At 42.1% G+C, this 27,431-nt stretch overlaps 1 protein-coding gene across 1 annotated transcript; it reads right to left on the reverse strand.

Annotated features, from left to right (window-relative positions):
* Window positions 1–530: 530 nt before the first annotated feature.
* On the reverse strand, window positions 531–27,431 carry EIF4E3 (eukaryotic translation initiation factor 4E family member 3). The gene is made up of 7 exons (XM_035106632.2): window positions 27,099–27,431; window positions 12,003–12,075; window positions 9,077–9,171; window positions 6,174–6,234; window positions 5,174–5,240; window positions 3,026–3,181; window positions 531–2,694 (listed from the first exon to the last, which is right to left on the reverse strand). The coding sequence occupies exons 1-7, from the start codon at window positions 27,296–27,298 to the stop codon at window positions 2,648–2,650; spliced, it is 699 nt and encodes a 232-aa protein (XP_034962523.1). The 5' UTR covers window positions 27,299–27,431; the 3' UTR covers window positions 531–2,647.

A 27,431-nucleotide genomic window follows, 5' to 3' on the forward strand; every position in this document is an offset into this window, starting at 1 on the left:
TGTAGAGCAGGGGTCAGCAAACTTTTTCAGCAGGGGGGCGGTCCACTGTCCGTCAGACCTTGTGGGGTGCCGGACTATATTTTTTTTTTGGGGGGGGGGGAAATGAACAAATTCCTATGCCCCACAAATAACCCAGAGATGCTTTTTAAATAAAAGCACACATTCTACTCTACATTCTACTCATGTAGAATGTCCGCAGGCCGGATTTAGTAGGCGTTTGGGCCAGGTCCGGCCGCTGGGCCTTAGTTTCCCTATCCATGTTCTAGACTAGAGCATCTTGTGATGTTCAGTGCTGAGCTGCCTCTCCAATGTTTCCTCAATGAGACGAATGGTATTTATGAGCCCTTTTCGGAATTCTGTAAATACTGTGGACATACTGTACTGTTAGGTCCTTGAAAAATATAGACAAATGTCTACTCTTATGTATAAAAATAGCATATCAGGGTGGTGACCTTGAAGAACACTTAAATTTCTTTATTAAAAACCCAAAAAAGAGAACCCAATAATAAATGCAGTTCTGAATAGACGTGTACGAGTTTATAAAACTTTTAATAATGCTAGTTAAAATGCACAAATCTTAATTCATAAATACAAATGAACTAGTACAAAAATTAAAAAGGGGAAATTGATTTATTTAGAAACACACTGAATTCCAATGGCTGCCTCTTGTAGGATTAAACGGGTTGTTATCAGTGCAGTCAGAACGATTTCCAAAATACTAAATGCTAATCCAGTAATGTTGCCTAGAAAAAAATGCACATTCCTCTAGCTCATTGTGAGGAACTAAATAAATCTTTGGTACTGTAATAAAAAGCAGAACAAAAACTCCAATAATTAGCACGGAGAGGAAAAAAACACACAAACTAATGTTGATAATTTTCACATTCATGCTTCAAAGTGTAATCAACTTTTCTTCTCTATCGAAAAATGTATTTAAGGCGCCATCATAGCTTGCAACTAGATACAGTTGAACAGTTGGTTATGTTTACAATAAAAATTACTATGCATTTGATACTGACCTTCATGGGTGAAGAACACATCTGATATGATTGCAGGGGGGTAAGAGGGGACGATCTGTTTTATAAAAAGTTTGCTAAAGAAGATTTGTTAAGGTTCCTATTTTAAGTGAGAGCACAGCAGAGGGGTTTACGTTTTGGTGTTGTTTTTTTAAAAAAGAAATATTATACTTATTATTATTTTTAATTCAAACTATATTAGGCACCTCTGGAACAAAGAGTTGTGATTTCATTTCATTCTCGCCCCGCTAAATAGGTATTTGAAATAGCTAAAAACAAATGCCAATCACTTACCTTCCAAGTCCCGGACTGCAGAATCCGGGACCGGCAGCCGTGTGACACCGGAAGTTACGTCGACGTAACTTCCGGTGTCGTTTTGCCCTTCTATGGGCACCAAAATGGCTGCCGCCGGCTTTGAAAGTTGCTTCTACGCATGTCAGGAAGTGCGTCAACGCAACTTCCGGTGTCGCTCTGCCCATCTATTGGCCCCAAAATGGCCGCCGCGGACACCGGAAGTCGCGTCTATGCACTTCCGGACATGCGTAGATGCGACTTTTGAAGCAGGCGGCGGCCATTTTTGGTGCCCATAGAAGGGAAAATCAGAAAGAAAAAAAATGGCCGCCGGCAGGAGAAAACAACGGAGAAAAACGGGAGACGAAGTGATACAGGGGACCACCGGGAAAAGGTAAGTAAAAACGGGGGTTTCCCGGGGGAAACGGGCTATTTGGCAGCTATGCAATCAAGAACTGACTGCTCCACACCTGATGGCAGCTTCCATCAGCATAACTGCATCTGTTCCAGTGTGACAATGATCACAGAAATCAACAGTGATACATGATCACAAACAATGCTTCAACCCAAGCAATGTCCACCTTCAAGCCTCCCCATGCTCTCGGGGCAGATATGGGCCATCATCAAGTGGGAACCAGCCCCTTATTTTAAGGGGCTTGTATTTAAAGAGTTCAAAATTAGTCACAACAGAAGTGTATTTTCAGTCTACAGGCTCTGTTCAGTGATCATAAAAATATATTTACAGTATGCGCATTATCAGTGCATAAGCAGAGGACATTGGAAGCAATCCAGGTGCTGTGCAAGCTCCCTTCATTTCAATGGAGCTTGAGCAGGATTCCCCTTGGGATTTCTCCCACTGCCTATTAGGACAGTGCATATTACAACCTCTCTGGGGGACAAATCTGTGTGTATCTCTTAACATGATAGGAATGTCTCAAAGCAAAGTATTACAGAAAAACATGGTTCACAAAGCTATTAATTTCTCTAGGTACAGCAAGTCTAGAAAGAGCAGCATATCATGCTTGTGCATATTTGCATTTGAACTAGGTATAGTAAACTACTTAACTGTAAAGTCTTCTACCTTAAAAAGAAAGGAATACTAAAAAGTAAAAGTGACTTTTTTTTGTTAAGCAGTCATGAAAGGAAACATCACAATCAGCAACTGAGGCAGCAATACTCCTTACTTTTGAATAGCACCAGCTCAAGAGGAATATAACAATCTAAAATAACAGGCTTTGTGGTGCTTTTGCAAGTGTTTTTGTCCATCTTTCCACTGTGATGATCTCAAAAAACCCCAAAAAACTAAAAATTACAACTTGAGTTCAGGACTGTCTCCTGTGTTAATGTCTCCTGCGTCCACCTTCAAAAGCATGGTGCTCTTTGTGAGCTGAAAGACAAGATGACACAATTATTAAATATGCAAGTATTAAATACATTTTGTTGATTAAAGTCATTTGGATAGCGCACACTGCTTCCTGCTAAAGTGGTACCTCGGGTTATGAACTTAATTTGTTCCAGAGGTCCGTTCTTAACCCGAAACCGTTCTTAACTAGAGGCACGTTTTCCCTAATGGGGTCTCCCACTGCCACCACCGCGCGATTTCCGTTCTCATCCTGGGGCAAAGTTCGCAACCCAAGGTACTACTTCCGGGTTAGCAGAGTTTGTAACCCAAAGTATTTGTAACCCGAGGTACCACTGTACATGCACACTTTACTTACGTTTATAAAAAACTGCTTTAAAAGATGTTTGGGGCAAAAGTTCATAGATCTTTTCTAGAACTGTTGCTTCACTTGCTAACGACGCGTTTACATTCCAAACTTGAACAACATCTTCCCTATCACGAACACTGACGCTAACTCCTATTACTTCATCACCTGCCAAGAGAAAGCATCATCATCATCATCATCATCATCATCATCATCATCATCATTTAAAAGCTATCTTTGTTACTGAAGCCAGTATGGACTCTTTACCCCAAATCAAAAACACACCAAGAATAAAAAACAGCAAATTAGTCCTAAAGGACATTTGGGGGGGGGGGGGCTTTACTGTAAACATGCTTTTTGTACAACTTTCCCATGTAACTGGTATAAATTCTACCTCAATAATTATTAGCTATAAATAGGTAATTTTAGTATTAAGCTTATCATAGAGATTTTTGAAATGTGTTGCCCTGTTTGTGCTTTTGGCTTGTTTTTGTTGGGTTTGCCTGAACCACAGGGGTCTGGGAGATGGCGAGTAATCCAACCCTGCATGGCTTTCCAATCCAATCAAATAATAGTATTATTTTATTTTACTACCCATTGACACTTATTACTTATTTCATCACTGTAAGACAGGCATCCCCCAACCTGCGGCCCTCCAGATGTTTTGGCCTACAACTCCCATGATCCCTAGCTAAGAGGACCAGTGGTCAGGGATGGTGGGAATTGCAGTCCAAAATATCTGGAGGGCCGAAGATTGGGGATGCCTGCTGTAAAACAACTATACCTACAAAAGGCCATTTATTTATTTATGGTTGGTACTATATTGGGTATACAAAGCCAGGAAGGGAGACCAATCAGGAAAATTCAGATTTTTACACAGAAAAGCACCTATCCTATTTCTAATGCTATTTGCTAGCATTATCCCAAGAAGTGCTACATAAGAAAATATGACACTACAGATAAAAGTGCAGACCAGTAAAAAGGTCACAAGCCACATTATGGGGATAATGTAAACAGCTGAGCCCTGTATCTGATTTTAAAATATTACTGTATATGCATATACAAAAAGACCAAATATGGTCAGGCAGTAGCTGAATGCCTGGCTCAATGCATCTTTTCTCATAAGACAATTCTGTTAAATTCAATGGGGTTTCACCCAGGTAAGTGTGTACAGGATTGCTGCCCTAACCACCAGTATAATTCTGTCTGCTCTAATTATTCTGGGGGGGACGGGGACGGGGGACAGAACAGACTATTTAGACATCCCAATCACTATATATAGTGGACATAACTTAAAATGGTACAACAATTGTATTGTTTAGTGTTTTTAGACAATTTAAGAGGTCCCCAAATCACTAAGACTAAATCTAAGCATGATTGGTAACACTGATATTCTATTATATGAAATTTAATAGCATTTGTATTTTTGTTGTTGAAGGTAAGCCTGTTCTCAGAATAAGAGCACAGGAGTCTAGAGAGATGCAAAGAACATCAGCATGATTCGTGAATCTTTTGCGCATAACATTTCTAGGACCCTCATTGCATTGCAGTGTGTGGTGCAGACTTTCTGTTGGTGCATGATCAGGAACTAAGGGAGGCAGAATCTTTTGCCAAAGCACCAGTGCCCTCTTACTTGGTCAAGAAGTACTCCTTTCAAATCATTAACCAACACAGCAGGAGGATGCCTTTCCACTGAAATGACGGAAAGTGATGGCAGCCAATGAAGGGGCAACCTCTTTCCTCTAGGTTCTCTTTTCTTCCTTTGAGTCACTTTGTGCAGGATCTGTGGCAGTCCTGTTCCCACTCTCTGTCCACAAATTCTACAAAAAGCGAGCAATGCTGATATGTCTAAAGTAGGATGGCAAGTGAAGACATTTACATTCTTTTCCTGGCAAGGATCAAACAGCTGGATAATTCTCTTGGATTATGGAGGTCCCCTAACCAAAGTTAGAGAAAATCAATACCTCTCCCTAGAGGCTTAATCAGGCAAAGGGACAATGCACTTTGATAGGATGAAAAGTGTTAGCAGGGGATTTTTATTTGCAAGTTGTGCTAGCAATGAGTAACGTTTTCTGTGTTGCACCTATTTTATTCTTAAAACTTAAGCAAGGGGTGCTCAAAAATCAAAACAAAAGCAAATAACAGGAAGTACTTTCTCACCTCCTGCACAGCGGTCTGTAAACTGTTCCCCAATTGTAGCAAGCAACAGCTCTTTCCAAACTGCAGACTAGCAAAAAAAAACCAAGAAAATGAAGAACCTGGTTACGTTGCTGGAAGTACAGTATTCCATTTGCAGTTTGAACAGCTATACTGTCCGCAACAGCCACAACATTATTCTGGTGCATTTTAATACAATTTCACATAAATTATACCTATAGGTTTAACTTGAACATATTCAACAGGTGATATCCAGCTAATTCATGCTCAAAGCAGAACCATAAAACCAGTGGACTTGCCCATTAATTTCATAGGGTCTACTCAGAGTATGATTTAGTTGGATATCACATCAACTTCAATCAAGACATCAATGATCATGCATCCAAATCTGTTCTGGAGCAAACCAGATACTATAGGCAGGAAAGAGGACAAAAGTAAAAGTGAAGCTACAGGCTGTCTGATAAATATACAGCGGTCATTTGAAGAAAATAATAACAGTGACAGCAGCTTTTAAGCAGCCAGCACCCACATGAGTGGAAGACTGATGCTCAGAAAACAACACACACTTCAGAATGCTATTAGAGGAAGAGGAGGAGGAGGAGGAGTTTGGACTTGATATGCCGCCTATCACTCCCCTTCAGGAGTCTCAAAGTGGCTAACAATCTCCTTTCCCTTCCTCCCCCACAACAAACACTCTGTGAGGTAAGTGAGGCTGAGAGACTAGCCCAAGGTCACCCAGCAGATGCATGTGGAGGAGCGGGGACGCGAACCCGGTTCACCAGATTACGAGTCCACCGCTCTTAACCACTACACCATGCTGGCAGACATAAAATGTCTTGAGCTATCTATGATAAAAAATAAAAAATAAAATAAAAGGCCATCCCATTATACAACTGAAGTTTAGTGTGAGTGATCTATTACTGTTTAATAAGTAGACCACATGCACCTGCATCACCATAACCAACTGGGTACGACTATATACTGTACAGTGTTAAGCACATACCGTATTGTCTTTGGGGACCTTCATTTTCCACACACCTCCCTTGGCATTGCTTTCTTCTTCCCTGAGTTGTGAGAAAAAACAACGCTTGGCTGCACAGGCTGGTAATTTATTTACACCTGGGTACAGTGCAAAGGCACAGATTCCAACAGCCCAGAATCTTACCTCATTTAAACATAAAAATAACTGCAAGTTTTTAGCTCTGGAGCAGTTGGAAATGCCTAGGGAATTCTCAGAACATAGGAAAGGACCAAATAGGATGCCTAGTGGTCAACAGGTCAGGCTTCAGTTCAGGCATTGGCAAACTCGGCCCTCCAGATGTTTTGAGACTACAATTCCCATCATCCCTGACCACTGCTCCTGTTAGATAGGGAAGATGGGAGTTGTAGTCCCAAAACATCTGGAGGGCTGAGTTTGCCTATGCCTGCTTTAGTTCTTCACCCCTTCCCAAGCCAACACAATAAATCGGTCAAAATAATAATAATGGAAGATTTTTTCTGAACATAGCCTGATCATACCTAAACATGTATTTATCATGGATCATTTCCAACAAGTTTGTCCCAATAGTGCAAAGACCATCTTCCTGTGTGATGAGACTTTTCTACCTTCCCTCCCCAATCTGTTTTAAAGCGCTGGAGGAACCTCTAGAATAGATTGATGGATGCAGAGGGAGAGGACATTCTGGTGCACAGGTGAAAGTCTTTGCGCTAATAGAATAATTTAGTTGAATACAATACTGCAATTTAGGTAACCCTACTTCAGAACCTAACAGTTATGATACAAGTATACATTCTAGTGCCATTTAAAGCAAAATCTGGGTTGTGGATAGGCAGCTCTGGTGGTAAAAGTTTCAGAACAAGTGAAAATGTCAGGGAAGAACCACAAGTCTATGGTTTATTATATACAGTGGTACCTCGCAAGACGAAAATTATTCGTTCCGTGGGTCGTGCCGTCTTATGAAAATTTTCGTCTTGCGGAAATGAACGGCAGACAGAAAAAAAAGCGGCCAAAAATAATCCGTCTTGCAAGACGCGGCCATAGAAAGCTTCGTCTTGTGAGGCAACAAAGAATCGCTAGACGCTTTCGTCTAGCGAGTTTTTTGTTGCATGAGGCATTCGTCTTGCGAGGTACCACTGTATAATAAATACACTCCTCAAACATTCATGAATTGGAAGACAAAAACAAGGCCACTATCAAAATAATTAAAAGGAAATGACTTAGCTGTGACATTAGTGCTACCAATTTTGCGCTACAAAAAAGTGACTGTTAAACTTTTGATCAATGGGACTTCAGAAGAAACAAGCATATTTTTTCAATTATGACCTTCAAACTATGACCCCTCTTAGATGCAGCTTTCAAATACAAGTGCAGGTATGAAAGGAAACCAATCAGCTTTCATTTCCTTTTGGCATCTTTCTAGCACAGAAAAAAAAGGGAGCAAATCCCCTATAACAAGTCTAAAATAATTTCGGAAGAGGCAAAAACACTTGCCCAAACATACTGCTCACCTTGATCACTTTTTGCATCAGACAAAATTATAATAATTTTTTTTTCCAGTAGCACCTTAGAGACCAACTAAGTTTGTCATTGGTATGAGCTTTCGTGTGCATGCACACTTCTTCAGATTTTTTTTATTTTGATTCGAATACGGCAGACCAACGCGGCTACCTACCTGAAACTTTTTGCATCAGGTGCAGGTGGAACTTGTCAGCAAACTAGGTGAGGCTCAACAAAGCAGCAATTTTATCAAGTGTTGCTCACTTTTGCAATCTGCCCATGTTTACACCTATACTGTAGACTGGTGCAGCCCCTCATAGCATTAACTTCCTGAGTCTGCAAGATTGGCAGAATGGTTTATTGCCTTTCCCCATTGATGGCCAGTACTTTTTTCAGAACTGCAGCTTAAGCAGCAAGTGCCTTAAAAAAAACACCATCTCTGTGGTGTTTTTTTAATGTATTCATTTGTACAGACTGTTTTATGATTTACAGCAGGCATCCCCAAACTGCGGCCCTCCAGATGTTTTGGCCTACAACTCCCATGATCCCTAGCTAACAGGACCCAGTGGTCAGGGAAGATGGGAACTGTAGTCCAAAACTTCTGGAGGGCCAAAGTTTGGGGATGCCTGATTTACAGTATTTGTCTTGCTTTCCTCAGTAGACTCTTCTCATGGTTTTAAGGCAAATACATTGTGCGTGTAACAAGAACGTGCACCACATTTTGGTCTTAGGTTTTAAAAAGAGCAGACTGTCACCTTCAACATTCAAGTATGCAGAAGTTCGATTCAAGTCAGCAAGATCCATAGGGGTGTTTTGTATAAATACATTGGACTGAGCTACTTCAGGCATGTCCAAGATCTTGAGCATACCCAGCACAATATTTCACTTTGTGATCATAAGATGTGTCCCACCACCACTACCCGCAAAACCCCACTTGTATCTCTGCATTTGTATCCATTTCAAAGGTGGTCTGCCACATGAAAAAGTGCTCTACTGTTCAAGAAACATAAATCCAAAGCTTCATGCTGAGAGAGGGCAACAGATTGCACAGTTCCCTGAAGCCCAGTCTTGTCTATGTAGCACTTGCTACAAATAACACAAATTTCAACATATTTTAACTTGATTTTGCAAGGCCTACTTTTAGGCAATTATATGCAAAAATCATATTGCATAATATTAATGTTTAAAAAACACCGTGGGCAAACATAAACAATTTCAGTGTAATTTATCATGTTTACTAAACATAGGTTGTTTTTTAAAAAAACAACCTCCTGGTCTTCCCCCTGCCCCCACCTCTCCACTTTTGTTCATATTTTTTTTAAAAAAATTATTCTAACTTGCACGTAAATAAGCAAATAATGAATGCAGTTTGTGCCCAGAGCGCCATAATAATGTGAATATAAACATACCACAGTGGCCGTCTTTCTCCACGCATTAAATGATAACTACATCTCAGAGGCAGGTTTGTCACAGGAGGAATATTGTTATAAACACTCCAGAAGATCTAAAGAGAATTATTACACTATATAAATTCACACATAACAGTATGGCATTTCCTTGCTTTCTTTAGCTCTGTGGTACAGCACATGTTCTGCCTGCAAGAGAGTCACTGCCCGTCCAAGGAACTGAATTGGTATAAGAGAGCTCTCCATGTTCAGGAATAGGGAGCAGGGTGTTGCTCTTGGTTTTTTCCACATGTTTCCCTATCCTGAAGGATAGCTGCACCAAGACTTTTTGATTTCCTATATGCCCTTCACCAGAATATGCCAGGGTGGGTTACTATAAAATATAGTCCAAAACCTTTACAGTGATTTAAAAAGCAATAACCAAGTGAAACCGTTTCAAGCAAAATGCAAGGCATTGGAACAAGACCCAGTTGTGTTTCCTAAGGAAGCTGGTTTTCTTTCACCGTGGTAGAAATTAAGCCACTAGCCTACAATTGATCTTCAATAATGCAACAGTTCTATATTCAATGCCCTCTCAGATGAGCTTGTAAGTCACCACTTAAACTTACAGCCCCTAACGTTTGGCAAAACTGACACATTTTAAAGTAAATTGTAGCTATAATGTTATCTTCATAAAGAAAACAGGAACCCCCAACATCCTAAACAACAAGGGAATTGAGTCAACAATAAGTATCTTAAACAATGATTTTAAACATGACATTTTAAGCATGCTTTTTAAAATTATTTTTAAAAGGACAACTATCCAGTATACCTATAGCTAACTAGTTCTGCATTGAACATTCAAAGGGTTGTATCCAATGAAGCAATTGCACAAGCGGAATGAATTCTGTTTCGGCAATGAATCTTCACCTTCCTTTTCATGTGCCTCCACACACACACACACCCATCTGCTCTGTGGGTTTTTTTTGTGGGTACAGATTTTTGAATGTGCATGGGGGGAGTGCATGGAGAGGAGAAATTCTGTTATGCCACTAGCTGCTACTAAGAAATTGGGGAAGGGGAATCCTGAGGTGCAAAATCTTCAAGACAATCATGCGCATACCGTATATTCCTACCTGGCCTTTACTCCCCCAAACTAAAGACTATGGGCGGTATTCAACTAAGTTCTGCTCACGGTGGACTCACTGAAATTAAAGAACGTGACTAAGTTATGTCCAGTGATTTCAATAGATCTGTTCTTAGTAACACTTAGGAGACTACTCAGGGAAGAATTTTATGCAAGACTATGTACAGCTAGTTGCATCCAACCAAATCACTGTGTGTGTGGGGGAGCATCTTCCACTTGTGCAACGGAACTTCTCCCCCCACAAATATCTGCTCTAAGGGACCCTCCAATTCTCCAGAGCAAGTTGGGGGGCGCACACCAGGGGGGGGGGAGCGCTACAATCCAAGGCATGAACAGACTTTATTCCACTCATGCAATGACGTTGTTGGACTCATCTTTGAAACAGATCATTACAATCCCTGTACACTGAGAACAAGAAGTACAGCACAACTTTCAAATGCAAGAGTAAGTTGCCCTTCTGCTTCCAAGGCGGCACTGGCATTTCCCACAAGGTAAGGGAGAATTATTCAGTGCCTTTTTTGCTTGTTGATGTTTGGTCTACAGATTGGTGGGTCCATTTCTGTCTTCCTGAGTAGGCCTCAAAGGATGGGGAATGGACACTGGAAGCAGGAATGAAGCCTAGGATTCTGCCAAACGCATCTGTACTGCAACATGGTGAGAAGGCCTTTACATCACAGGGCCTCCAATTCCTTTTGTTTCATGCACCAAAATTAGTATTCACAGAAACCCCTGCTTACTGAAAATGAGTGCTTTCTGTGTCTGCTTGACACCGAAGAGACCAAGTCAGAATACACAGTAATTTCCTTTGTTTTATTATAGCACTGAGGAATTATTCTGTTCTCAGCTTCAAATTTTTGCCTGTTTATCGTAAACTAGCAAAAACTAAGAGATGCTGGATTCCCTACAGTTCAGCAGCTTGAAGATCCATTTGTGACAAAAAATATTTTTTAAAGTAAATTAGTAAATGTGTGGGTGTTTTCTTTTAAAAGAATAAACTATACTTTTAAATTTAACATATAAAGAATGATAATTTTAGGGCAGTGATGGCCAAACTCGACCCGCCAGCTATTTTGGGACTACAATTCCCATCAGCCTTGACAACTGGTCCTGTTAGCTAGGGATGATGGGAGTTGTAGTCCGAAAACAGCTGGAGGGCCAAGTTTTAGGAGCAAACTCAGTGATACGTAGTAGGTTTTCTATTCCTGTAATAACAATGACTTTAGACCTGTAAAGGGTGTTCACAAAAGCATTTCCCCCCAAATTTCTACCGATCGTAATACAGTACAATGCCTTATTATAAACCAAACTGACTGATTTTTCAAATGTTTTGTTAGATTAGAAGTTACATCTCAGCTCTGGGGAAAAAACCTGTTTGGTCTCTCTATTGATAATAGGTAAAGGGACCCCTGACCATTAGGTCGAGTCGTGACCGACTCTGGGGTTGCGCGCTCATCTTGCATTATTGGCCGAGGGAGCCGGCGTACAGCTTCCAGGTCATGTGGCCAGCATGACAAAGCCGCTTCTGGCGAACCAGAGCAGCACACGGAAACGCCGTTTACCTTCCCGCTGTAGCGGTCCCTATTTATCTACTTGCACTTTGACGTGCTTTCGAACTGCTAGATTGGCAGGAGCTGGGACCGAGCAACGGGAGCTCACTCCTTTGCGGGGATTCGAACCGCCGACCTTCTGATCAGCAAGCCCTAGGCTCTGTGGTTTAACCCACAGCGCCACCTGCATCCCTATTGATAATATCTGGGATTTTATATTGCCACATGAAAGTCTCGTATGCAACATCTTTGTTACCTGTACAGTTTGTACTGTGTAGATCTTCTTTAAATTTGATGCACATTCAGCAGCTGTTGTCCCAGGAAGTGACCTTGAAAAAAGAGAAAGGAAGAAACCATATATTTAAAGATTCAGTATAGTAAGTGTACTCATCAGATTTATGAAAAAAACATTGATATAATAATAATTACAATAACACAAAAGCATGCTTTTAAAATACATTTATATACGATGAGAGCAGGTACCATAACTTACATTATGGAAGTTGACATGGTAAAATGGTGAATCTGATCAATATATTTTGGTGGTTTTTTTTAAAAAAAATCCATATATTTGTGTGATCATCCAAGTCTGCTTCACAACGAAGCCGTGTGTTTGAGAATTACCAATACCACGCGGTTTGTGGGTGGAAGGAAAATGGAAGTCATTAAAAAAAAAAAACTATTCTGTTTTGAAGTCAGGTTTGGGGAAGGTGATGGTATTTCTTGTTTCTCTCTTTCCCTCCCCGCTTCCTTCCAATCCTCTTTTTCGATTTGGTTAATTCATTTTGAAGTAGAACACAGTTTTTATTTAATTTTACAGACATTTTGTTGTTGTAATTCTGCATAAGTTCTATGTGAATCCAGAAATTTCCCTATTTTTTTCCTAAACTATAATCACAAGCGTTGTTGTTGTTTTTAAAAGAAAATAATAATAATAATAATACTGGAAAGAGGCAACATGTGCACATTTTGTTTTGTTAAATAAAAATATTAAAGTTCCAATCTTCCAAAGCCATTCAACTCCTATTCAGAGGGTGTTAAAGCTGTGTAATACTGCAACACACTTGCCTCCATTGAATACAGTAGGAAATTACTTCTTTGTAAATATACTGAACACTGTCAAATGGGAAGAAATGCTGTCTGAGGAGGGTGGGCTGCCCATATACACCAAAACCTCCATGCGCATTATTTAGCTTCAACCCTTATTTTAGCCACAGGCAGTGCTTTTTTCGGGGGGTATGCATACCCCCTACACATTTTGTGAAGTTCTGTACTTTTGTCCATTTACTGTACAATCAAACCTCGGTTTACGTCTACCTCTGTTTGTGACCGCTTCGGCGAGCGACCGCCGCGGACCCGAAAGTGTTTACATCCAGGTTCCGCGGCGTCGGATGCGCAGACGTGATCTGCACAGCTCGTGCATGTGCAGAAGCGATCTGCGCAGCACGTTTGTGTGCAGAAGCGCTCTATCGGCGCTTCGTGCACGCACAGAAGCATGCCTTTTGGGGAGTGACCGCTTCGGTGAGCGACCGCCTCCGTGGAACGGATTGAGGTCGCAAACCGAGGTACCACTGTATTGATTTTCCCCAATTTGAACTGTAAAATGGTAATTGTCTTCAGTCAAAATGAGAGTACCCCTAAACATTTTTTTAAAGAAAACAAAGCACCAGCCACAGGCATATACGTATTTTAAACATATTCTGCATCTCACAAGGCTTAAAAGAGCGTTATCCTCACAACACAGGGGTTTTTAATAAATTATTCTATTCGTTTTACATCTGTGCCACTAGATGGCCACATTCTATAAATCTAGCAAGACCCTCTCTATAGTAAGTAAAATCCAAAAATAAAAGCTCACACAAGTTAATTAATGCCATGTTATTTCTTTTATCATGGGACCCTGTTTTCATACTGAAACGGGCCATATCTATACCATAAATATATCTGCATACATTGCCTACAAATACAGCACAGTACAAGAAGAAGGAGAAGAAGAGTTTGGACTTGATATGCCGCCTATGACTCCCCTTCAGGAGTCTCAAAGTGGCTAACAATCTCCTTTCCCTTCCTCCCCCACAACAAACACTCTGTGAGGTGGGTGGGGCTGAGAGACTTCAAAGAAGTGTGACTAGCCCAAGGTCACCCAGCCATAGCTGCCAGGTTTTCCCTTTTCTCGCGAGGAAGCCTATTCAGCATAAGGGGAAATCCCTTTAAAAAAGGGATAACTTGGCAGCTATGCACCCAGCAGCTGCATGTGGAGGAGCGGGGACTCAAACCCGGTTCACCAGATTATGAGTCCACTGCTCTTAAACACTACCACCATATACCTGTGGTTAAGTTGTCCATATAGACAGTGCTTTTTTCTAAAAAAAATGTTTAGGGGTACTCTCATTTTCCTACTCATATTGAAATACTGCCCCCAATGAGGCCAAACTCAGATTCACAAAATGTTTAAGGGTATGCGTCCCCCAGCATCCCACCCCCCCAAAAAAACACTGCATATAGATACCCTGGAATACTTTTTAAGAGAGACTGACTCTGGCGGAATCATGTTGCTTCCCCGTGCGAAACTAACCTGAACAGCATCCTATGGACTATTAGGTTCCCAGGATCTATCTAATTCTAACCTCATGCAAGCGACATGCACCCAATATGCTTCAGTAACCAATTACAACCACAAACTGACAACCATAGGAGCAAGATGGACAAGTCTTGCCAAGCAAGAAGATCCCATTAGCAGCATCTGTAGCAAAGGGATAGTGTTTTCTTTGGGCTTGGATCCAGTCTTTGCTCACCTACAGAATTACTGAAACCCACAGGCACACCTTTATAGCTACAAAATGGGAACACTTGGCTTGCTGTAAGAATTGACCTTTTTTTGTACCACAAAAAGCTCCAAATTGGCATAATTTATCAAGCAAGCTATCTTTTGGGCCTTCAAAAGAGACCTCCAAACTCAGGATAGCAAAGAGATTATTTATTTATTTATAATAGAAGATGAGCCAAATGAATGTGTGCTTGGAGCTACGTGTCTTCTGATAACAGTTTCATAAGCAAATGATAAACAGATGGAAAGTGAGATAATGCTTAAATGTACTGAAAAAGTATCCCTTCTTGTAATGTTTGCTCTAGCCAGAGGTAATCATTACATTACAACATCTTATTTTAAAAAAGCAACCCAAATCCATGACAATATAGGGAATGAGTGGATTTAGACTCTGTCTGGAAAGCACGTAATGGACAACATCAAAACCAATGGCTGACTGTTGGAATGGCTAGACATAAAGATTTCACTTCTAATTGTACATCTCTCTGGATCACACCTCTTGTTTTTAGTTCCAAATACTATTTCTGTTGATTGGAGAAACACTCAGTACATTTGCAGATGGCAGAAAACTTAGCTATCTAAACTATTTTTAAAGTATGGGTAGAACAGAGATTTTCCAGTAATTTGCCTCACATAGCGATGAACCACATGTCATTTTACAACAGCTTGAGAAAACTGATTTCTCCTTTGGTATGCTGAAGAGACATATTGAATCATCTTATTACAAACTTAACTAGAAAATGCACATGCACTCAAGTCAGATTTTACCCAACCTGATAGCTTCTAACAAAATAAAAAAAATCCTTCCAGTAGCACCTTAGAGACCAACTAAGTTTGTCATAGGTATGAGCTTTCGTGTGCATGCACACTTCTTCACGAACACTTCTTTTTCACGCACACTTCTTCTGCACACGAAAGCTCATACCTATGACAAACTTAGTTGGTCTCTAAGGTGCTATTGGAAGGATTTTTTAATTTTGTTTTGACTGCGTCAGACCAACACGGCTACCTACCTGTAACTGATAGCTTCTAGTTAGCTGCTTAGACTATTAACTTCCATCCGCTGCACCTAACACAAAACAGATTCCTGAGAACCTACTAAAGGTAAAGGTAAAGGGACCCCTGACCATTAGGTCCAGTCGCGAACGACTATGGGGCTGTGATGCTCATCTCGCTTTACTGGCCGAGGGAGCCGGCGTACAGCTTCTGGGTCAAGTAGCCAGCATGACTAAGCTGCTTCTGGTGAACCAGAGCAGTTTTCCCTGTTGGGAAGACATTTATCTACTTGCACTTTGACGTGCTTTCAAACTGCTAGGTTCGGCAAGCCGTAGGCTCTGTGGTTTAGACCACAGCGCCCGAGAACCTACTAGTGATCTACTAATTATTACTATCACAGGCTTCTTTAGTAAGCTTTGATAAGTTGTATTTTAAAGGGGGGAAATACCCAAATGGGCAATAATGGTAAAAGACATATAATTCACTGCAGATTGCCTTCGACAACATAGTTTCAGGATGTTTCCAAGGGCAATCCCACCAAACACACATTACGGGAATCCAGTTTAGAGGTTACTAAAGCATGAGTGACTGTGGCCAGGTCAGTCATCTCCAGGAAAGAACACAGGTGGTGTAATAGTCAAGCCTAGACAAAGGGACTCCTGGATGATCAGGTAGCAGCAGTGATTAGAAGCAGAGACAGATTGACTACAACTCTGCATCCGAAAAGTGGCTGGGGCATGCCCCAGTAGTAAATCTTTGCATGCAAAAGGATCCCATATTTAATCCCTGGCGTCTCCAGGAAAGGCTCCAGAGACCCTTGTCTGAAATCATGGAGAGCTGCCAGTCAGTGTAACCAATAGAGTGCTAGATAGGTTGTTGTTGTTGTTGTGTTGTTTAGTCGTTTAGTCGCGTCCGACTCTTCATGACTCCATGGACCAGAGCACGCCAGGCACTCCAGTCTTCCACTGCCTCCCGCAGTTTGCTCAAACTCATGTTCGTAGCTTCGAGAACACTGTCCAACCATCTCGTCCCGTGTTGTCCCCTTCTCGTTGTGGCCTCAATCTTTCCCAACATCAGGGTCTTTTCCAGGGAGTCTTCTCTTCTCATGAGGTGGCCAAAGTATTGGAGCCTCAGCTTCAGGATCTGTCCTTCCAGTGAGCACTCAGGGCTGATTTCCTTCAGAATGGATAGGTTTGATCTTCTTGCAGTCCATGGGACTCTCAAGAGTCTCTTCCAGCACCATAATTCAAAAGCATCAATTCTTTGGTGATCAGCCTTCTTTATGGTCCAGCTCTCACTTCCATACATCACTAGATAGGTATAAAAGGTAAAGGACCCCTGGGCGGTCAAGTCCAGTCAAACTTGACTATGGGGTGCTGCGCTCATCTCACTTTCAGGCCGAGGGAGCCGGTGTTTGTTCACAGACAGCTTTCTGGGTCATGTGGCCAGTATGACTAAACCGCTTCTGGTGCAACGGAACACCGTGATGGAAGCCAGAGCGCACAGAAACGCCATTTACCTTGCTGCCTCAGTGATACCTATTTATCTACTTGCACTGGTTTGCTTTTGAACTGCTAGGTTGGCAGGAGCTGGGACAGAGCAACAGGAGTACACCCTGTCGCAGGGATTCGAACCGCCAACCTTCTGATTGGCAAGCCCAAGAGGCTCAGTGGTTTGGACCACAGTGCCACCTGCGTCCCTAGTAGTGCTAGATAAGACTAATGGCATGACTTGGTGAAAGGCAACTTCCTATGAGGAGGGCAGCCCTGTCCAACACAGGCTGCATACTAAATCCTGGATTACCATACCTCACTAAACAGAAACAAGCAGATGGGTGCAAAGCAGGGTCTGCCTGGCAGCCTTGGTATATGAATTTACTTCTGTAAGTGAAGCTCTTCTTCCGTTTATGGAACAACTACCTTAATACAAACATGTATCTTGGTGTGAAACAGACCTAAGTGCTGAATCCATGAAGCAAAATGATCCTCATTTTGAATCTGCCCCATAGTGTAGACAAAATGTAGCTCTCCTGCTATATCAGATGGTAAAATATGTTTCCGAAGGATGCCATTGTCTAAATCTGGTTATGTCAATGAGAGATTTATCATTAACTTTATAGAGGTTTGGAATACAGGCCAGGACTGGGCCTGGGTTGACATTCCCACCTGAACGTTAAACTACTTTCTCTAGCAAACTAAAATACGTTTTGGAAGAAGGGAGGGAGAGACTTGGCACAGCAAAGTAAGTTTGGCAATATCAAAATGTCCATGAAAGAGTTCCAAGGGGACAATTAATACTGATGTGAAAACATTCTGTAAGCTCTCCAAGAGTAACCTTCAGGGTGGATTTGATTTAAATCAAACTGATTTAAATCATGATTTAAATCACGATTTAAATCACTAGTCAGTAAGGCTTGATTTAAATCATAGTCGATTTAAATCACATGAAAAACTTAAATACTGTCCACTCCAAACAATCAGAAAAATATTGTTTCTATTCTATTCACTGAACTTCTTGAAACTTAGCACTGAAGGGGTTGTTTCTGTATTCATAGGTTTGTAGAACAATAGGATTAAGGTCTTTTTCTCAACTCTGTTCATGTTATAACATTTTTGCTGTGAAGAAGAGGCATGTGATCTCTGTTGAGTCAAATTCAGTTTTGAGAACTGCAAAAGTAAACCAAGCATCTGTGATAATATCTTGTAGGCAGAGAATCTGCCCAATAATCTTACAAAAACCTCTGGAAGAGCATGACATTGTGAATTGATTAATGGCATTTATTTACCCCCCAAAATAAACATATACAACCTTATTCTACATAATTAAAAAACTAATCTTTATTTCATGATGGAATAACCTTTGGATGGTAATATATTTTCCTCAAAAAGCATTTTATTTTTAAAAAAATCAGATTTAAATCAAAAAAATCGATTTAAATCAAAAAAATCCGATTTAAATAAAAAAAAATCCGATTTTTTTGATTTTTTAAAAAAAATCATTGATTTTTATCCACCCTGGTAACCTTGGCCTGCCAGGCTGAGAATGGTATTTCAGTGTAAATTAAGTGACTGTAATCAGACAACAGTGCATGCCTGAAACAAATTTTGTTGCGTGGTTCCTATACAGCCGCTTTCAGAAGATACTCAATGTAGTTATGGTGATTACAACAAGTTGTTTTTGGCCAGTAATTTACTCTACAAGGCTTTCATTACTTTTACTTCCCTAAAATTAAGAGGGCAAATGTCAGATGGCCACTGACAGTCACCCTATGCCATGGTGGAGTAAGAACTAACCTACTCCAGTGAAACTGGAACTAACAACAGCAGAGGATAACATACAACCGATGCCTAAACAACATGTCTGTTAAGGGTGTGTGTCCCTTAATAGCTGCAATTTATACGCTTCTGAAATAGTTAGTTGATCTCTGGTTTAAAAATATTTTTTATTATATAGTTTTAAGTATGACTGTTTTAAACCACTCAGATATCATTTATGAATAAGCAGTATATAGATATTTGTACAAATTAAATTAAATTTCCTGCCACTGAGTGAACATGAGAAACCCTTACTTAACATGTTAAACTAAACCTTTTTTGGTTAAATAACATCTGGCTGCAGTGCTTTTAACTCACTCATAGTGGGCTGTGGTCAACTTTTATGCATAGTACACACATTGAAATTAGTGACCACAACTAACTTAGGTCAATTAATTTCAATAGATCTACTCCAAGTAAAAGATAGTTGACTACAACCCTGTCTTTTTAACCATGCATAACACATACAGCACCATAAATCCCCCTCACACACCCCAGAGAAATGTAAGTATGCTAGGTGAAACAAACATTTTTCTAAGTTTTTAGTCTACATCATGAATATTTTTGGGCTCTCTAAAAATGTACATGTACATTACATTTCATGCAAAATTATAACCACAAAATACGCAAAAAGTGTACAGTAGTATTAAACAAATACATGCAGAGTAAAATCTAATGTTTCACAATTAGAAGAATGTGGTGCAGTAGCACGGAGAGATAAAAGTCAGATTGGGAAATCCTGGTTCAAGTTACTACTAACATTTCTAGCAGTAACAAAGGTGCTGAGACTCCTGGAAACCACAACCTCTAAATCTGGTGATCCAGTTATGTGCTAATCCCAGATGTGCACAAGTTTTGCAATCCTTATGACCTCCCTCCTCTCCCCTTCTGCAGAGTGGAGTGACAGACCGAACTTTAAATGACTGTGCTGCAAATGTCAGGTGTGCCTCTAGGTGGTGATATGTGCAAACGAAGCTCTCCAAGTTACCTATTCCCTTTTCTTTCTTTCTCTTTCTGGAACAGAGGCTATTTGATCACTATAACAATGCCATACAGAACAGTACTATACAGAGCGATGCTGATTCTCATTAGGTTTATTTCTACGATTATGGATGAAATTCAATGTAGCACTAAGTGGGGAATGTGTGCATGGATGGAAGTCCACTCACACAATGAGACATATCCCCTCTTCCCTCCACCCCACAACCCCTAAACTGTTCTGGGTCTTACTCCTTCAACGCTAGCAGCTGGGGGTCAGGGTGTGGTTTAAAAGGCTATTTAGTGTAAGGCCTCTATCTCGAGCTTTCCACTTGCTGGGAATAACACAGGTCTCTAGCTCCTAGTTTTTCTGCCTTACCTGAACTACCTGGGATAGTGCCCTTGGACTGTTGCCTGACTTTCTCCCTAGGTCACATTTGAATCTAGATTGATTCTTGATGCTTGATCCTGGTTTGTTTGAACCAGGGGTTGGCAAACTTAGTACCGCGGGCCAGATCAGGCCCAACTGCCTTCAGGATCCAGCCCGCCGACTGTCTGTGGATCGGTGTGGGGATTCTGTTTGTTTGGGCTGCGCCATTCCCCCCCGCACCATTCCTTTCCCCCCCCCTCACAAACACTGCGGCGGTGTCCTCCCTCCCTCCTCCTGGCTTCTCACTGCCCTGCCTAGAGGAGGAAGGGGGCTGAGCTGAGCTGGCTGAGCACCATTTTAAGCAGCCCCTCTCCAGAGCCAGCCCTTTCACACCGCTCATCTTCACTCCACTGCCACTGCCCTTGTGCTCCTGTGGGCCAGAGAGTGGAGTGGACGAGCTTGCTCTGCCTACCCACAAGAAGCAGAAGCAGCGGTGGCGGTGGCAGCCCCTGGGAAGGCAAGCGTAGCGGCTGGGGCTGGGGAGGACTACTTGCCCCCCTCGCCTCTTCTTCCAGCTCCCCCCCCCCAGTGCTGCTTCTCTGGCCCGCCACAAGGTCTGAGGGACAGTGGACTGGCCCATGGCTAAAAAAAATTGCCGGCCCCTGGTTTGGACTGTGTTGTTTCTGCAATGCTACCCTTGCTTATGAATACTTTAGTGAGAGGCTTTTATCTCCTGTCAGTGAGGCCCTAGCATCTGAGGGCATCCCCTGGACTGTGAAAACCTCCTGGATCTAAGAGGTGGGTGATCACAAGTGGGGGCTTTTTCTGGTGTGGCTCCACACTATTAAATCCCCCCCCCCTAGAGTGGCAGCATGTGATTACTATTCAGGCTTTTCAGAAGGCCTTAAATAATCATTTCTTTTGTTTGGCCTACCCTAGCACTGACTGCAATCTAGAGTACTGTTGTGGGGCAGGAGTTCTGAGTCTGTTTCAGTTTTGTCAGTTACTCTTAGTGTATACAATAATTCCTTATACTTAGTAATTTTATTGTTGTAAGTTGCTTTGGATGGGTTTTGTCTGGAAAATTGGCATACAAATATTTGTTAAAAGTCCACAGGCTTTAGCCGGGATTTCTGCATTGCAGGGAGTTGGATGAGATGACCCTTGGTGTCCCTTCCAACTCTTAAGATTCTAATATTCAAGCAGCCGAACACTGCAGCTTGCAAGATTCACCACTTGGCAATCAGGTGGGGTAACTTAGTTGGAAGAACAGGTTCTTCTCTTCCCACACAATCTAAATGGCGTGAATAGCTAACATATGGCTGGGTAAATAAACTGGTAACTTTTGTAGAATAGCCTGTAAGGTTGAAGGTTGTCACTTTGGCTACCAAGCTAACTGCCTTCAATCCACAGAGCTGCTGTGTCAATTGCAGGCTGTGCAGTCGTAATCTGCCAAGTAGGGAAATTCCAAAGGTGCTTTGACCCAATTGGAATTCATCCTGCCTCCTGGACCATAGGTCACAGTAATCTAGCCAAACTACCTACCATGTGAAGCTGGAACATGTGAAGAGGAGGGCGACCAAAAAACGAACCAATGACTTCTGCTCTTTCATACAAAGAAGGCGTTGTGTGCTTACTATGGGCACGTGTTTATTTGCATGTGTTTGGTATTTATTATGAGAACCAACTTTACCTGAATCTGGTTGGCCACTGTTTAAGCAAAATAGATGGGCCTTTAAGCTGGCCTAGCTTTTATGCATGCCTCAGATGGACTGCAAAATGTGACCACCTCACTTTAGTCCATCAGAAACTTTTGTACAGAAACTTTTAATTAACATTAAAACATGAGTAGGGAAACACTGGCCCTCCATATATTGTGGGACTACTACTCACATAATCATCTCTGGCCAGTGATGAGGCTGACTGGGACTGATAGAAGCTGGAATCCAACAGCATCCATAGGGCCCCAGCCTACCCACCTCTGCAAAAAGTATTTCAGAAGATTCTATTCTGCATGTGGGGTCACGAAGAGTCGGACACGACTAAATGACTAAACAACAACAACAACATTCTGCATGTGAGCAGGCCAGATTAACTTGGGGTGGAACTGAAGGCAGAAGTGGAGTCCTGTTCCAGACTTCGCCTGCCAATTACTCTAATTTCCAATCATCTAAATAATAATAAACCTCACAAAGTGCCCAGCTGCCCTGTTCTGTCCTCAAGACTATGGCTTCTAATAATAGCTTAGGGTCGGGTAGGGTCACTGATGTAACCGCAGAAGAAAAGTCTTTTACAAATGTTTCCTTACTGAAAACAAGCCTGTGATGGAAAACGTGCAGTGGGCTGACTTCCTGCTAAAGTAGCCCTCAAATTAGGAGGCACATCTTGAGTGGGGGATTCTCTCCTTGTGTGGCACATTACATAATTTGCAGTATAACCAGCATGTACAGAAATTTCAGAGTATTCCATTTATGTGAGTCTCACTCACTTTGGTGGCATTTCTGCAAGCTGATCTTGGGTTTGTTACCTTTCAGTAATGTCTTACTGTTGGCTTCCAAGTAATTAAACAACTTTGGAAGGATTTGTATCATTAAAGGCCCAATATTTTATTTATTTTCAAAAAAAACAACAACATGAGATACAGACAACTGAAATGAAAGGTTGTAAATATCTATGGCTCCGTGAGTGTAATTATGCATGAAACCAGCACATAATATAACAATAATAGAAACTCAAGAGTATGAAGGGTTGTTTTTTTAATGAACAAAACAGCTTTTGCTAACAGCTTTGGGAAGTAGTTGCCAGCATAGTGCCGTTCAGAATGATCAACTGTTAGAGGTGGGAGCTGTAGTCCAACAAACATCTGGTGGTCACCATGTTGGCCAGGCATAGGCAAACTCTGGTCCTCCAGATGTTTGGGACTACAATTCCCATCATCCCTACCTAACAGGACCAGTGGTCAGGGATGATGGGAATTGTAGTCCCAAACATCTGGAGGACCAGAGTTTGCCTCTGCCTGATGTTGGCTATACCCCCGATTTAGTAAGTAAATTACAATCTGGACAGAGATTTGATTGTTTATCCCTGTCCTCTACTTCTGCACGCTTAAATATTATCTCTCCTTCACAATTCCTGGCCTTAAGAAACTAGAACAAAACTCATTTATACCCCACCACAGTATATAACCCTTTGGGTACTTCATGTAACTGGTGAAAACTGGATGCTATGTATTAGTCCCGAGGGGAGGGGGGCATTTTTTAAAAAAGCAACAACAGGAAAGCACCTAACATCATCTTCAGTGCCACATTTGGTGAATCCCAACTTGGGAGAAAGGTGGGATATAAATACATTAAATAATATAAATGTTGGCTTATAGTGACCCTAGAGATTTCTCGTCACTTTCTTTTGTTGCTTGGTTTGCTTGCCCAAGGCCTTTTGAATGGTTTGGCTGAACTATTCCTGGCCTGCAGACACATTCTGTTTTTGGCACCTTGCTTGCTTCTACAATCAATATGTGGATTATACCGAAGGGGTTTGTAAGGTGAGGTAGCTTAGATCATTCTTTATCCTACAGCAAGATGCCCTGCCATGTGTTAAAATACCTGGTCCAAGATGGCTATAATTTAAAGGCAGCAGAAGCAATCTTGGCCTACAAGCTATGAAAAAATTTAAAAAGAATAATTTCCTGATGAGTTTAAGTGGAGAATGAGATGTGATTTTAGCAGCAAAAATGGGGAACCAGATGAGGAGTGCAGAATGCTACTTCCTTACCTCCTTGCATCTTCTTTCCCAAGTACTTTTGCTTTTGCTGAGCTCCAATACATCAAGTGACTTTGGTTGTCAGAGGTTCCTTTTGCTATTAAAATCAGATGCACTTCACACTATCTTCATGATATCAAGAGTTCCATTTTTAAGTACACAAAACTACCATGGTCACATCCTAGCTTGTCCCTTAGTATTTCATTTCAGCAAACCCTTCAGTGGTTGTAAAAGGTGCTAATAAAATGAAATTGGTCATAAGAACATTGCAGGGTTTATCTAGCTTGCCAGAGAAAGCTGTTTATACCTCAAGGACATGTTTCTTTCTCAAGTTACAAAAGCAGATTGACCAACTAAGTTTTTATTTAGGTATGAGCTTTCGTGTGCATGCACACTTCATCAGATACCTGATCAAGGACATGTTTCTTTCTCAAGTTACAAAAGCAGATTGACCAACTAAGTTTTTATTTAGGTATGAGCTTTCGTGTGCATGCACACTTCATCAGATACCTGATCAGGTATCTGATGAAGTGTGCATGCACATGAAAGCTCATACCTAAATAAAAACTTAGTTGGTCTTTAAGGTGCTACTGAAGGAATTTGTTTATTTTGTTTCGACTCAGACCAACACGGCTACCTACCTGTAAAAAGCAGATTGGTACAGGAAAACAAGCCAACCACCTATGACAAGCTCCGACTGGACAGTGTGCGTGTGCGTGTGTGTGAAGTGACAAGTACTGGGATATCATGGAGTTATTAAAAGCAAGGCTAAAAAAGCAACCAATTGTAGTCTGATGCAGTATAAGAAAGCAAGCATGTCAGTCTTATTTTGTAATGACTGTAGGAGTGGATCTGGAGTGAGAGACACTGGGAACAAGTATTACATGGTTTTGAATCTTGTGGAAAATAAACACCGGATAGAGATTTTAAGAAAGGATTATGCTTTCATAGCAAAACAGAGAGGGATACCAAGGTTTGGGTTTTTTTTTAATAATGAGTGGAGGGAAGGATGAATTCTCAGACAGTTCTACTGTATTTTAAAGCAGTGAATGAAAAACAAGGTAGGAAGAGATCATGTTGCAAATTATGGACAGTTAAGAGCAGATCAAAGTTTGAACCATAGAAGGATATTTCAAGAATATGGGTTGATATAAAATAAAATAGCAACACAAAACTTAATGAGAAGGGAAGAGACCGTAGTTAATCCTTTGTAAAAATTGCCAATGCTCGCCCTGAAGACCTGTTGAATGTCTGTCCATCGTAGGACTTTAAAGGAAAGGTGGAAGGGGGCAACCAAGCACGGATTGTAAGGTTTGTACTGAAATAATGTTTGCCATTGATACATGTTCAGTAAGTGTCTTTGTGTGTGTGAAACCTAAGAGTAAATAATTTGCCTTTAATCCAGAATAACTACCATTGGTTCCCTAACTTTCATTATAATCCACTTCACCAACAATGCCAAATAGGATGGTTAATGGTTGTTAAGGAGTCATCGGTTTGCACTGTGGCCTGGAATGCACACCTTTAAAGGGCGAAAAAAAGAGTCATTTCTAAATTGTGAGTATTACCTATATGGGTCTACCACTATGCTTTCCTCCCAAGATGACTTCTAAAGTGACTCCGTGATGTTGGACTGAAGAACCTTGCAGCACAATCCTACATGTTGTTTCAGTGGGACTTACTCCCAGGTAAAAGTGTATAGGATGTTCTTTAGTGGGTGTGGATGTGTCCCCCTCAAATTTACCTGTGGAGTTGGGTCTAAGGGGAAGACTAGGAAGAATGAGTGGGGGAAACAATAGTAAACAGTCTTGAAAGTAAGCAGGGAAAGACAGAAACTGTTTAGCTGGTAAAAGAGGCCTTAGGGTGGCACAGCCCCTCTCTGATATTGGGTAAAGGATTATGGCTAACTTTTTATGGCTAAGTCTTTGCCTCAATTTATGCCATTTTTTATATAAATAAAGCATATGGACTGCAGTGTCCTCTGCTGCAAAGGAAGTAGCAATACCCCTTTTTAACTTCTTGTCACCAGTGGGGAAAACGGGGTGCACACGACAATAAGTTTTTCATCAAGGCCTGTTTTATGGTACATGCAATTAAAAAACGTTATTGTTAAATTTATATCTCACCCTTCCTCCCAAAGGAGGCCAGGGCAAAACAAATACTTTGTTTTGTTTTGCTTTAGCTTAGGGAATCCATGCCCCTAGGGAATATATTTCCAGACAGCAGCTGGTCTGAAAACTATCAGGAGAAGGTTGGTTAAATCAATAAACAAACCACCTTAAGCACTGGAAGCATTAAAAAGAAGTTCCAAAACTGGCAACAAAGGGAAGCGGAGCAGAAATGCCATCCAATGGGATAAAAACACAAGAGCTAGGATGCCCCAAGTTCTTCTATCCTAAGAGGCAAGCCTTTTCCAAGCAACCCACCGAGTGATGTTGCCCCTTTCCCACCCGGCCAAGGCTCTTGTGCGTCTCAAACCTTGAGGAGGGGTAAAGCTGCACTTGTTGCCTTTTCTGCCTGCAAACTAGGTGCGCGCGTGCATTGTGTGTGGATACCACCGAGTCAGGCAAAATTGAGCCTCTCTCACTTCCCTCTGAGAGCCCCTATCTCTTCAACACGCTTAACAGGGATGATCCCCGGCTATGGAAAAAGAGGTCTCAAGAGTTCAAAACCTCGCGTTGAGAGCCCTGGAAATAGCGAGGAGGAGAAAGCGAGCCTGAGGGCGCCCAGGGTTGGTTTGGTTTGGTTTGGTTTTGGGGGGGGCGAGCCAAGGAAGGGCAGAAGCAGCAGCTCTGGATGGGTTAAGCATAGTGAAGCAATCGGTGGGGCTGGAGAACAGACCCCCCCACCCCCCTTTTCGTTTCCCTCGGCGGAGAAGGGAATTAATTCGCCTTGGGGACGGGGAAGGAGCGAGCTGAGCAGGAGCGGAGGCGGCGGCGAACAAAGGCCGGTCCTACGCCGCCCACCCCCGTCTCTGCCCCCTCGAGCGCGCCTTTTCCCCACACTGCCGGCTCGGGAGATGCGAGCTCCAGGCCGCGCTCTCTCCCCGCGAGCTCCTTCTCCTCCTGCTGCCTTCCCCATCCGGTGTGCCGGCGGCCCCGCACTCACTTGTCGAGCCAGAAAGTCCACGGCGAGTGCAGCGGGATCCCCTCGCCGGCGTCGGGCTCCAGGCCGCTCAGCTGCTGCTGCGGGTCGGGGTCGAGGTCGGCCTCGTCGTCCGCCTGGTGTTGCTGTGGCGCCGCCGGCGCCGCCGCCGGGTTCGGGGGCTCGGGCGGGCCCGGCTGCCTCTCGGGGGGGCTGAGCGCCATTGCCCTGCACTTTCTTCGGCCCAGGCTGAGTCAGCGCCGCCTCGCTCGGCGAAAGCCCGCCTTGTTGCGTACACAGCCGGCGGGCAGCAGGGGGCCCTGGCCGCCCGCTGCAAACCTGGCACGCCGAGCAGGC

This window comes from Zootoca vivipara, chromosome 2 (genome assembly GCF_963506605.1).
Source record: "Zootoca vivipara chromosome 2, rZooViv1.1, whole genome shotgun sequence".
NCBI classification, from domain to species: domain Eukaryota; kingdom Metazoa; phylum Chordata; class Lepidosauria; order Squamata; family Lacertidae; genus Zootoca; species Zootoca vivipara.

What these genes read in the sequence shown, in the direction of transcription:
- EIF4E3 (XM_035106632.2), bottom strand. Translation starts at nt 27,298, where the DNA reads ATGGCGCTCAGCCCCCCCGAGAGGCAGCCGGGCCCGCCCGAGCCCCCG. An exon ending in TGGACTTTCTGGCTCGACAA is followed by an intron (nt 12,076 to 27,098) that starts GTGAGTGCGGGG and finishes TCTTTTTTCAAG; the next exon opens with GTCACTTCCTGGGACAACAG. An exon ending in AGGTCCCCAAAGACAATACG is followed by an intron (nt 5,241 to 6,173) that starts GTATGTGCTTAA and finishes TTTTTTTGCTAG; the next exon opens with TCTGCAGTTTGGAAAGAGCT.